Raw genomic sequence first — 14,151 nt, 5'->3', positions numbered from 1 at the left:
TACTAACCCTATGTTTTTTCTATTCCTACAATTTTCTATCATATGAATCAAAGGAGCCATAAGTCGTGCTAGGGCTAGGGATCAGGTTCATCAGTTTCTTGTGTTGTTCGAGTTTTCTTCATGATTGAAGTGGTTTATTGGTTCCAGCAAACATCCGCTTTGTGCTCCGTGTCTACATTGTATTTGGTTCGCAATGCTTCAGATAATATCTATTTGTGTATTTGTTTTTGTGGTTTCCGTATATGTTTCCTCTTCCACAAAAAATTCTGAAAGCAAATGTGGCACTACTCAGTTTCGTCTGTTTGCGCTTCGTTGTGTGCTATCTATAAGTAAGAAAAATACAAATAGATTGTTGGATCACCTAGCCAAGACTACAAGCACTACAATGAACCGAATGTGCGGCGCCGCCCCTCCCTCTATAAAGCCGAGCAAAAGATAGTATAATACTACTCTCTCCGGACGAAATTAATTGATGCAACTCAAGAGTACACTAATAGTAGATATAGTATAGGGTGTGACTAATTCTTGGTTAACCGAGAATTAAGCTAGTTTCTAATTTTAAGGTGATGCCATTAAATCATAGTTGCGAATTAAGCTAGAACTCATGGGTAGCATCACTCACGAAGAAATCAAACGAACCAATGTTGTAACTCGTGACTAGCATGAATCACGAGACATTTTAGCAGTTCAAATATATTTTTTGGAACAATTGCTAACCTATTCATAACTTTTAAAAAGTCGGTTGCAATTCATGCTAGCATGAATCACGGTGCAATCCTAAGTCAGACTGAGAATTAAGCTAATTCTTAGTGGATTGGGAACTAGAAAAAGTGCATAGTATATGGCTGGAACAATTCTGTTGAGCGGAAGGGAGTAATAAAACATTAAGGTAGGTGTTGTTCCGATAGTTTGTTCAAAAGAAGGTTGAAGACCCAACCTCTAGACTCTGCATAAAAAAGATGCATACTACTTTATCATAGTTTATTAACAAATGTCTAAAAACTACACATCAAACAGCTCGAAGCCACCAGTCAACATCTAAAAATCTCACAATGGGAGGAAGATAATGCCATTGAGCCTTGTGTCCTTACACACAAATAAATGACCCACAAACTATAACAAACCGGAAGCACATGTCTGTTCCAGCAAACCCTCCACGTGCACCTCATGCACATGCTCCAGAAGTCGCCACCACTATCGTACCTTCGACCCATCTCCAGGGCGGAGATCCTCATATTTCTCGACATGCTTGTCATCGATGTTGTCACGACGCCAGATGGTGCTCCCACCCTATGTGTGTCAATCATCTTGCATCCTTCGCCAAGACCCCACTACGCCATGATGCCACCTGTCATCGTCAAAGATTGGATGTGACACCGCTCCACCTCGTCGAGCACCACCATTTGTTGTTGATTCACGAAGCCTGGTCCAACGCCCACATGTTGCCCCAATGGGGAGAACGAAGCTAGGCACCATCAACGTTCAACCCGTAGATCTAGGGTTTTCCTAGGAGCGATTTGAACAGTACCTTAAACTGCATCATGGACGCCCAAACACGAAGTGCATGTTCCAGGATTTCAACAGTAGCTTAAACTGCATCACATTCTATGTTTTTTTTTACATAGGGCACACACAATGCTTTTCGTGCCAAGCTTTTGCGAGCTAACATAGAATGTGAGGATGTACATTTAGGATTTTATTTCGAAATTTCTGAACATTTTCAAATAAATTTAAAATACATTTTCTATAATAGGTGCATCTAGACCTAGAATGAACACCATGTCCGAATGCAGCTGCACTTTTTTTCAAATATATTTAACAAATTGGGTCGAAGTGGGGAGGGAACGGGTGGCGGAGGCCACTGCCGTTGCTGTTTCGATAGTTAGTTAGCCAGATTAAAATTGATCTCATAGGGGTGACCACGGGAACACTTGTCACAAACATCAGCAAATCAAACGCATCACCTCTGACAACAACATCGCCACCAAGACCATTACAATTACAAATCTCCACCGCAGAAAAAACATCAGCACTGCGACGCGACTACACTGCTCCGTTTCCACGCGGGGGAGACGTGCGAGTTAAGGCAGCTCACGCACAACGCAACGGCGCCACTGACTGCTCCCAGGGACCCACCACAAGCAACGGACCATTTACCACCACCTCGACCTCGATCGCTACTACTAGTAGAGTACACTGTTTCTTCACTGCTACAACTAATTAATTAATAGAATAAAATAATAATATTACTGCTGCTGCTGCCACTCCCACTTGCTCTGTCATGCGTCTCCCGCCACTTCCCGCCCCGAGGGCGGGAAACGCCACGCCAGGCCTAGGGGCAGGGCCGTCATTGCACGCTCACGGCGCTCCCCGCCGTCAGCCCCGCCGCCGGCGCCACGAATTCCTCGTTCTCCCACCACTGCAGCTGCCAGTCGAACTCCGCCGCCTTCGAAGCCGGCGCCGCGCCCAGCTCGCACAGCTCGCCGTAGAGGATGTCCAAGGCCGGGGGAACCGCCTCGTCGGCGGCGCGCCGGAGGACGGAGGTCGGCGACGCGAACGGGTTGAATGACTCCGCCGCGTCCTCCGGCTGCGAGGGCTCTACCGGTTCCGGTGCCGGCGACGCGAGCTGGTCGAACGACTCAGCGGCGTCGTCTGTCTGCGAGGGCGGTTCCGGTTCCGGAGACGAGGCCGGCGACGAGGGAGATGCGGACGCGGGGGCTTCCGCTGCTGTTTCCACGGGAAGACCGGCTGCCTTGACCTGCTGCCGGGGACGACGGGTGGTCTTGGTGGCCGCGCCGGAGTCGGAGCTGGACGAGAAGTTGGTGACGGCGAGGGAGCCCTTGAGGCGCACGGCGGCGTCGTCGTAGACCGCGGCTGCCTCCTCGGCGGTGTCGAAGGTGCCGAGCCAGAGCCGCTTCCGCAGGCTCGGGTCGCGGATCTCCGCCGCGTACTTGCCCCACGGCCGCCGCCGCACGCCGCGGAAGCGCCGCCGGTCGCTGGCCTTGGCCACGCGCCGCCGCGCCAGGACTATCCGCTTGGGGTTGGGCGGCGCGGCCCACGGCGACGGCGGCGAGGTCGAGACGGCCTTCACGTCGATGTTGATGACTTCCAGCAGGCGCCGCCGGCCCCGCGGCTCGGCCTCCTCGCCGCCCGAGGACTCGGACTCGGTGGCGTCGGCGTCCACGAAGAAGACGCGGACGCGCTTGGGGCGCGGACTGGGACTGGGAGCCTCGAAGCGGCGGCTCCGGCCGGCGGCGATGGAGTCGGCAGGAGACGTCGCCATCCCCACCAGTACTACTGAGATTTCGGCAGAAATTGCATCCAAGAATTTGGGGGAAAACACACCAACCCAAAAATTTCACCCAAATCAGCAAGGAACAACAAGGGAAAGATTTAGTGGAGGGTTTTGCTGGGGTTGAGCACCGCAGATCTGGAGTAGCGCCGAGAGTGAGCTAGCTCACACTCCAAGAGACGGGTCAAACAAGCAAAGGCACCGCACCAGGAATTCCCCAAACCCAAGACCTCAAGAACCAGAGACGAAGCTCCGAGCAGAAATTGGACAGGGGCTTTCCCTTCCACGGCTGCTCCAGATGGATCAGGGGCGAGAAACAGCAAATCTTGCTGTGATTTGGGAGGTTTAAGACAGGGTTTAAGAGCGGAGCGGGAAAGGAACTGGGGGTTGGGGGGAGCTGGAAGCAATGGAGGAGGGGAAAGAGGGTTGGTATATATTCACGCCACAGGTGGAAGCCACTACCGCTCTCGATCTTATCACCCCTTTGTGAATTTACCCTGCTGCCCTCCTCTCTGCTCGCCCCAGCTGGATGCCCTGCTTTTCACAGTGAAACGAGGCGCATGCAGCGGTGCAGACAACTGCGCCGTGCCTAGCTTGGCTCTTTGTGCCCTGTAGGGGCGTTTACCGTTTTGCCCTCCTCCTAGGTTCATGCCCAAAACGTGCAGCCTGTGATTCGAACTCCAACTGGATTCAATTTGATGGCCCGGCTAGCGTAAATGAACATGCTGCATCCGGTTGGAGTACCACATTTTCGTGTGCTTGCCATGCCAAGCATAGTTTCCAGATGACTTGTTCACAAAGACTGGATTGGAACTTGCACTTCGAGTTAGGTGTATGATTCGATTTGCATGATACATTCTCGGACAGTAGACAGTTTGGGAACGCATTCAGTTCCTGGAGGCTGTTACTCGAAAATAATTTGTACATTTCAAATCTTTGCCACTCATTCACAATACATAGCTTCCGGCTGCTTATTTGTCTCCATCTCAAATGCATGCTTGAGGCCAAAATAATTAAATTAAGATGCAGCCCCTACAAAGCAATGGATTGTGATGGTTGGTTCTTAATATACTCTGCTCCCTACAATAACGCGGTTAAAGACAGTGCATTGTGAACGGCCTAATTTCAACAATAGTGATCTGTTTTAGACCCTAAATGCTTGATGCACGTGTTAAACAGATTCAATTTGTAAAATAGAACGGTTTCGGTGGTGATTTTGTTCAGGTGGGTGGTATTGTCTATGTGGCTGACAATATGGACGATATTATGCAAGAAAACAACCAAAATACCTCGAAAACACGAAAACCTGAATTTTAAGCAAAAGACAATATGGTGTCATCAATGTTGTTGTTTTTCCTATCAAGTTCACTACTAGGAAAAGGCCTAGCCGTAAGATTGACATCAGTGGCGCACCATGATGGCCGTGCGCCACTACCACTTAGCAGTGGCGCACCAAAAAATGGTGGGCCACTGTTACAAATGTAGTAGTGGCGTACCTTGCTTGTGGTGCGCCATTGCTAAATGCTGGCAGGAGGCCAGCTCCTACCCCAACCTAATAGTGGCGCACATCGGGGTGGTGCGCCACTGCTACTTCGCTTACCTATGGCGCACGACATCGTGGTGCGCCACTGCTAGGAGGTGGCCAGGGCACCTTTAGAGATGAGGTCCTTAGCAATGGCGCACTGCCTCGGTGCGCCACTACTAGCTATGGCGCACCACCAACAGGGTGCGCCACTACTAAGTTGGCGAGGCGCGTGGTGCAGTACCGGGTGAGCGGTGGCGCACCACCTAGCAAAGGCGCCATTGCTATGTCACCCTAGCGATGGCGCACGGCTAGGTGGTGCGCCACCGCTAACACTGGGACCATTTCCGCTTTTAACCCCTCCACTCACATGTGCCACCCACTTTCCCCAAACACTCTCCCACCAAATCTGGATCTGGTCGTGTTGCCCCTCCTTCCCACCTCATTTTCACCTCTTCATTCACCAAAATTAAGTTGGTAAACTTAATTTTCTTCATAGGTAAGTAATGGTGAAGCTTTCTTAGCTCAATACCCTACTCAATCTCAACTTTTTACCTCATCCAACACTCTAGGTCTCGCCGTATCGGTAACTTTGTTGGTTTTATGCTTTGTGTGTGACCGGTTCCGATATGATCGTCTTGCATGCACACACGTCACGTACACGTGTGTGTGCACATATGTTATGTGCGAAGCTCGATGATCATGTGTTGTGCGCATGCGCGAAAAGCGTCACGTGCATGTGTGTTGTATGCGAAGCCTCCGGATCCACATGTGTTGTATATGCGAAGCCTCCACACATGTGTTGCATGTGTTTTTGTTTGCAGGGATTTGAAATGCGATGGAGTTGCCAATATTTTGCCGAAACGTTGATTCATTTCCGTTTCGGCGAATGTTGGGCATACTACGCATATACATATGTCCTATTTTTAGGGAAGGTCATGCCAAAATTTTCTTTTGGTATGCTAAGATATCCATTTTCTCTATACCCGCAGGCGACCATGGTCCGCATGATGAGCGAAGGCGTTGTGGCTAGGTTTTTGAAAGCCGCGACAGCGGATATGATTAGAAATAACCAAAAGGAGATAAGATGTCCGTGTCGAAGATGCAAGCTGACGAGCCTTATGGACCCTAAAGCCGATATGGTGCGGGACCACCTTCTCATGCGTGGTTTCATGGATGGCTATCGGTGGGAAGGCGACGAAGATGATTATGAATTTGTCCATGGGATTTCAACAAGAAATAAGGAAGGAGGTGATCAGGATGTAGAAGATCTTGGACATGATCAGGATGTAGAAGATCCCGGAGATGATCATGATCACAATGTAGGAGATCCTGGACCTGATGATGAGGAAGATCAAGATGGAGGTCATCATGACGATCATGAAGATGAAGACTATGGACCATCGTCGATGGACTGGGTGCAGGACCCTTATCTTCAAGAGCTGCTTCTCAAGCAGACGAGTAACGCAAGAGCTGCCGCCCGAGAGAAAGCCAAGATGGATCAACTGGAGGTAGACGCGGTTACTCTATTGTATGAAGGATGCAGGCCGGAGGATACCCGCCTGAAAGTAACGCTCATGGCTCTGGAGATGAAGGTAAAGCACAAAATGACTGACACATCCTTCAACGACAACATGTCATTCTGGCAGGAAAGTCTTCCCAAAGGTAACACGTGTCCGACTAGTATCGAGGAGGCCAAGAAAATCGTGTGTCCTCTGGATTTACCGCATGTGAAATACCATGTGTGCTTGAACGATTGCATCATTTATCGGAACGAGCACGCGGAGTGTACCATATGTCCGGTGTGCGGCGTCAGTCGGTACAAGAAGGGGAAGAAAGCTCCTCGGAAGGTGGTGTGGTACTTTCCGATCACTCCTCGTCTGCAGCGGTATTTCGCGGATCCTAAGTAAGCAAAGCTAATGCGCTGGCACGCGGAGATGAGGAAGGGGGAAGATGACGCAGATGATCCGAAGAAAAAGAAAAAGGACAGGATATTGAGACACCCTTCGGATGCTAGCCAGTGGAATGCGTTGAACCTCGAGTACCCAGAATTTGGGGACGATCCTAGGAACATAAGGCTGGGCGCGAGCACCGATGGAGTCAATCCGTTTGGCAGCCAGAGCAGCACGCATAGCACCTGGCCCGTGTTTGTGTGGATGTATGATGTCTACGCCCCCTCCTTTTCCTGTAGACAGTGTTGGGCCTCCAAGAGCAGAGGTTTGTAGAACAGCAGCAAGTTTTCCCTTAAGTGGATCACCCAAGGTTTATCGAACTCAGGGAGGAAGAGGTCAAAGATATCCCTCTCATGCAACCCTGCAACCACAAAGCAAGAAGTCTCTTGTGTCCCCAACACACCTAATAGGTGCACTAGTTCGGCGAAGAGATAGTGAAATACAGGTGGTATGAATAAGTATGAGCAGTAGCAACGGTACCAGAAAAGTGGTTTGCCCAGACAAGAAACAAGCGGTAGTAACGCAGCAGTAGTAACGCAGATAAACAAGAAACAAGCAGCGATAGCAGTATTTAGGAACAAGGCCTAGGGATTAGACTTTCACTAGTGGACACTCTCAACATTGATCACATAACAGAATAGATAAATGCATACTCTACACTCTTGTTGGATGATGAACACATTGCGTAGGATTACACGAACCCTCAATGCCGGAGTTAACAAGCTCCACAATTCAATGTTCATATTTAAATAACCTTAGAGTGCAAGATAGATCAATTCGACTAAACCAAGTACTAACATAGCATGCACACTGTCACCTTCATGCTATGTAGGAGGAATAATACACATCAATACTATCATAGCAATAGTTAACTTCATAATCTACAAGAGATCATAATCATAGCATAAACCAAGTACTAACACGGATGCACACACTGTCACCATTACACCGTGTAGGAGGAATAAAACTACTTTAATAACATCACTAGAGTAGCACATAGATAAATTGTGATACAAAACACATTGCAATCATAAAGAGATATAAATAAGCACTTCACTATGCCATTCATAACAGTGAATAAGTATTCTGTGAAATATAGCCTAAGAGACCCACACGGTGCACACACTGTCACCTTTACACACGTGGGACAAGGAGTCTCCGGAGATCACATAAGTAAAATTCACTTGACTAGCATAACGACATCTAGATTACAAGCATCATCATATGAATCTCAATCATGTAAGGCAGCTCATGAGATTATTGTATTGAAGTACATAGGAGAGAGATGAACCACATAGCTACCGGTACAGCCCCGAGCCTCGATGGAGAACTACTCCCTCCTCATGGGAGCAAAGAAGGTGATGAAGATGGCGGTGGAGATGGCAGCGGTGTCGATGGAGAAGCCTTCCGGGGGCACTTCCCCGTTCCGGCGGCGTGCCGGAACAGAGACTCTTGTCCCCCAGATCTTGGCTTCGCGATGGCGGCGGCTCTAGAAGGTTTCTGTGGGTTTCGTCGAACGTGATAGGGTTTTCGCGACGGAGGCTTTAAATAGGCGGAAGGGCAGCCTCGGAGGGGCACAGGGCCACCACACCATAGGGCGGCGCGGCCCCCTCTGGCCGCGCCAGGTGTGGTGTGGGGCCCCCAGGGCTTCGCCTCCGGCGGCTCTCGGGTGTTCTGGATGGTTCCGGGAAAAATAGGAACACAGGCGTTGATTTCGTCCGATTCCGAGAATATTTCGTTACTAGGATTTCGAAACCAAAACAGCAGAACAGAACCGGCACTTCGCATCTTGTTAATAGGTTAGTTCCAGAAAATGCACGAATATGACATAAAGTGTGCATAAAACATGTAGATAACATCAATAATGTGGCATGGAACATAAGAAATTATCGATACGTCGGAGACGTATCAGCATCCCCAAGCTTAGTTCTGCTCGTCCCGAGCAGGTAAAACGATAACAAATATAATTTCTGGAGTGACATGCCATCATAAACTTGATCATATTGTAAACATATGTAATGAATGCAGCGATCAAAACAATGTATATGACATGAGTAAACAAGTGAATCATATAGCAAAGACTTTTCATGAATAGTACTTTCAAGACAAGCATCAATAAGTCTTGCATAAGGGTTAACTCATAAAGCAATAAATTCATAGTAGAGACATTGAAGCAACACAAAGGAAGATTAAGTTTCAGCGGTTGCTTTCAACTTGTAACATGTATATCTCATGGATATTGTCAACATAGAGTAATATAATAAGTGCAATATGCAAGTATGTAGGAATCAATGCACAGTTCACACAAGTGTTTGCTTCTTGAGGTGGAGAGAAATAGGTGAACTGACTCAACAATGAAAGTAAAAGAATGGTCCTTCAAAGAGGAAAGCATCGATTGCTATATTTGTGCTAGAGCTTTGATTTTGAAAACATATAGAGAGCATAAAATAAAGTTTTGAGAGGTGTATGTTGTTGTCAACGAATGGTAGTGGGTACTCTAACCCCCTTGCCAGACAAACCTTCAAAGAGCGGCTCCCATTTTATTTTATTTTTGGATGGCACTCCTTCCAACCTTTCTTTCACAAACCATGGCTAACCGAATCCTCGGGTGCCTGCCAACAATCTCATACCATAAAGGAGTGCCTTTTTATTTTAGTTTTATTATGATGACACTCCTCCCAACCTTTGCTTACACAAGCCATGGCTAACCGAATCCTTCGGGTGCCGTCCAACAATCACATACCATGGAGGAGTGTCTATTTTTGTTAATTAATTTGGGACTGGGAATCCCATTGCCAGCTCTTTTTGCAAAATTATTGGATAAGCGGATGAAGCCACTAGTCCATTGGTGAAAGTTGCCCAACAAGATTGAAAGATAAACACCACATACTTCCTCATGAGCTATAAAACATTGACACAAATCAGAGGTGATAAATTTTGAATTGTTTAAAGGTAGCACTCAAGCAATTTACTTTGGAATGGCAGGAAATACCATGTAGTAGGTAGGTATGGTGGACACAAATGGCATAGTGTTGTTTGGCTCAAGGATTTGGATGCATGAGAAGTATTCCCTCTCGATACAAGGTTTAGGCTAGCAAGGTTATTTGAAACAAACACAAGGATGAACCGGTGCAGCAAAACTCACATAAAAGACATATTGAAAACATTATAAGACTCTACACCGTCTTCCTTGTTGTTCAAACTCAATACTAGAAATTATCTAGACTTTAGAGAGACCAAATATGCAAACCAAATTTTAGCATGCTCTATGTATTTCTTCATTAATGGGTGCAAAGTATATGATGCAAGAGCTTAAACATGAGCACAACAATTGCCAAGTATCACATTACCCAAGACATTATAGCAATTACTACATGTATTATTTTCCAATTCCAACCATATAACAATTTAACGAAGAAGAAACTTCGCCATGAATACTAAAAGCTAAGAACACATGTGTTCATATGCAACAGCGGTGCGTGTCTCTCTCCCACACAAGCATGATGTAATCCAATTTATTCAAACACAAACAAAAATAAAAGCATACAGACGCTCCAAGTAAAGCACATAAGATGTGACCGAATAAAAATATAGTTTCAAGAGAAGGAACCTGATAATTTGTCGATGAAGAAGGGGATGCCTTGGGCATCCCCAAGCTTAGACGCTTGAGTCTTCTTGATATATGCAGGGGTGAACCACCGGGGCATCCCCAAGCTTAGACTTTTCACTCTTCTTGATCGTAGTATATCATCCTCCTCTCTTGACCCTTGAAAACTTCCTTCACACCAAACTTCTCATAAACTTCATTAGAGGGGTTAGTACATAATCAAAAACTCACATGTTCAGAGGTGACACAATTATTCTTAACACTTCTGGATATTGCTTAAAGCTACTGGAAGGTAATGGAACAAAGAAATCCACCCAACACAGCGAAAGAAGCAATGCGAAATAAAAGGCAGAATCTGTCAAAACAGAACAGTCCGTAAAGACGAATTTTTAGTAAATACTTCCGTTGCTCAGATCAGAAAACTCAAAACTAATGAAAGTTGCGTACATATCTGAGGAACACGCACGTAAATTGGCATATTTTTCTGATTTTTCTACAGAGAAAACAGCCCAGATTCGTGACAGATAGAAATCTGTTTTTGCGCAGAAATCCAAATCTAGTATCAACCTTCGATTAGAGGCTTCACTTGGCACAACCAAACACAAAACTAAGATAAGGAGAGGTTGCTACAGTAGTAAACAACTTCCAAGACACAAATATAAAACAAAGTACTGTAGCAAAATAACACATGGGTTATCTCCCAAGAAGTTCTTTTCTTTATAGCCATTAAGATGGGCTCAGCAGTTTTGATGATGCACTCGCAAGAAATAGTATTTGAAGCAAAAGAGAGCATCAAGAGGCAAATTCAAAACAAATTTAAGTCTAACATGCTTCCTATGCAAAGGAATCTTGTAAATAAACAAGTTCATGAAGAGCAAAGTAACAAGCATAGGAAGATAAAACAAGTGTAGCTTCAAAAATTTCAGCACATAGAGAGGCATTTTAGTAACATGAAAATTTCTACAACCATATTTTCCTCTCTCATAATAACTTTCAGTAGCAACATGAGCAAACTCAACAATATAACTATCACATAAAGCATTCTTATCATGAGTCTCATGCATAAAATTATTACTCTCCACATATGCATAATCAATTTTATTAGTAATAGTGGGAGCAAATTCAACAAAGTAGCTATCATTATTATTCTCATCATCAAATATAGGAGGCATATTGTAATCATAATCAAATTTATCCTCCATAACAGGTGGCAACAAAAGACTACTATCATCATCATAAATAGGAGGCAAAGTATCATCAAAGTAAATTTTCTCCTCAATGCTTGGGGGACTAAAAAGATCATGAAAACCAGCTTCCCCAAGCTTAGAACTTTCTATATCATTATCAACAATGGTGTTCAAAGCGTTCATACTAATATTACTACCAGCATGCAAATAAGATTCCATAGGTTTTTTAATTTTCGCATCAAACAATCCATGTTTTAAATCAGGAAATAGCATAAGAAGCTCATTCTTGTCCATTATGCCTTACTAGTGTAAACAAGAAACAAAAAGATGCAATTGCAGGATCTAAAGGAAATAGCTTTGAGTACTTACAACGGCGGAAAATAGCTTGGTAGCCGAGATCCGGAGTGTGAGTACCTTTTACCTTTCCTCCCCGGCAACGGCGCCAGAAAAATAGCTTGATGTCTACGCCCCCTCCTTTTCCTGTAGACAGTGTTGGGCCTCCAAGAGCAGAGGTTTGTAGAACAGCAGCAAGTTTTCCCTTAAGTGGATCACCCAAGGTTTATCGAACTCAGGGAGGAAGAGGTCAAAGATATCCCTCTCATGCAACCCTGCAACCACAAAGCAAGAAGTCTCTTGTGTCCCCAACACACCTAATAGGTGCACTAGTTCGGCGAAGAGATAGTGAAATACAGGTGGTATGAATAAGTATGAGCAGTAGCAACGGTACCAGAAAAGTGGTTTGCCCAGGACAGTAAACAAGCAGTAGTAACGCAGCAGTAGTAACGCAGTAAAACAGTAAACAAGCAGCGATAGCAGTATTTAGGAACAAGGCCTAGGGATTAGACTTTCACTAGTGGACACTCTCAACATTGATCACATAACAGAATAGATAAATGCATACTCTACACTCTTGTTGGATGATGAACACATTGCGTAGGATTACACGAACCCTCAATGCCGGAGTTAACAAGCTCCACAATTCAATGTTCATATTTAAATAACCTTAGAGTGCAAGATAGATCAATTCGACTAAACCAAGTACTAACATAGCATGCACACTGTCACCTTCATGCTATGTAGGAGGAATAATACACATCAATACTATCATAGCAATAGTTAACTTCATAATCTACAAGAGATCATAATCATAGCATAAACCAAGTACTAACACGGATGCACACACTGTCACCATTACACCGTGTAGGAGGAATAAAACTACTTTAATAACATCACTAGAGTAGCACATAGATAAATTGTGATACAAAACACATTGCAATCATAAAGAGATATAAATAAGCACTTCACTATGCCATTCATAACAGTGAATAAGTATTCTGTGAAATATAGCCTAAGAGACCCACACGGTGCACACACTGTCACCTTTACACACGTGGGACAAGGAGTCTCCGGAGATCACATAAGTAAAATTCACTTGACTAGCATAACGACATCTAGATTACAAGCATCATCATATGAATCTCAATCATGTAAGGCAGCTCATGAGATTATTGTATTGAAGTACATAGGAGAGAGATGAACCACATAGCTACCGGTACAGCCCCGAGCCTCGATGGAGAACTACTCCCTCCTCATGGGAGCAGCAGCGGTGATGAAGATGGCGGTGGAGATGGCAGCGGTGTCGATGGAGAAGCCTTCCGGGGGCACTTCCCCGTTCCGGCGGCGTGCCGGAACAGAGACTCCTGTCCCCCAGATCTTGGCTTCGCGATGGCGGCGGCTCTAGAAGGTTTCTGTGGGTTTCGTCGAACGTGATAGGGTTTTCGCGACGGAGGCTTTAAATAGGCGGAAGGGCAGCCTCGGAGGGGGCCTGGGGCCACCACACCATAGGGCGGCGCGGCCCCCCCTCTGGCCGCGCCAGGGTGTGGTGTGGGGCCCCCAGGGCTTCCTACGGCGGCTCTCGGGTGTTCTGGATGGTTCCGGGAAAAATAGGAACCTGGGCGTTGATTTCGTCCGATTCCGAGAATATTTCGTTACTAGGATTTCTGAAACCAAAACAGCAATGAAACAGGAACTGGCACTTCGGCATCTTGTTAATAGGTTAGTTCCAGAAAATGCACGAATATGACATAAAGTGTGCATAAAACATGTAGATAACATCAATAATGTGGCATGGAACATAAGAAATTATCGATACGTCGGAGACGTATCAATGTACAACCTCCCCCCCTGGTTGTGCATGAAGAGGAAGTACATTCAAATGAGTATGCTAATTGAAGGGCCGAAAGAACCAGGGAACGACATCAATCTGTATATGGGGCTTCTGAAAGAGGAGCTAGCCACGCTATGGGACGCGCCTGCCAACACGTGGGACGCCGCCGCGGAAGAATATTTCCCTATGAGAGCCGCGTTGCTCACGACGGTGCACGACTTTCTTGGTTACGGATATGTCGCGGGGCAGGTGGTCCACGGATTCAATGCATGTGTCAGGTGCATGGACGACACAACGTACCGCCAGCTAGATAGAGATCCTGGGTCCTCGAAAACGGTGTTCATGGGACATCGAAGGTGGCTTCGCGAGGACGACCCATGGAGGAAACGCAAGGATCTGTTCGATGGTCAAGACGAACCACGAA

At 46.1% G+C, this 14,151-nt stretch overlaps 1 protein-coding gene across 1 annotated transcript; it reads right to left on the bottom strand.

Moving 5' to 3' along the window:
- Positions 1-1,951: 1,951 nt before the first annotated feature.
- LOC127294379 (uncharacterized) lies at positions 1,952-3,772 on the bottom strand. Its single transcript, XM_051324187.2, has one exon. It carries the CDS (start codon positions 3,281-3,283, stop codon positions 2,348-2,350), a length of 936 nt encoding a protein of 311 aa, XP_051180147.1. The 5' UTR covers positions 3,284-3,772; the 3' UTR covers positions 1,952-2,347.
- Positions 3,773-14,151: the final 10,379 nt, after the last annotated feature.

This window comes from Lolium perenne, chromosome 1 (genome assembly GCF_019359855.2).
Source record: "Lolium perenne isolate Kyuss_39 chromosome 1, Kyuss_2.0, whole genome shotgun sequence".
In the NCBI taxonomy this organism is placed as follows: Eukaryota; Viridiplantae; Streptophyta; class Magnoliopsida; order Poales; family Poaceae; genus Lolium; species Lolium perenne.
The sequence above is the reverse complement of the archived record's forward strand: the minus strand, read 5'-3'. Positions and strand labels throughout refer to the sequence as shown.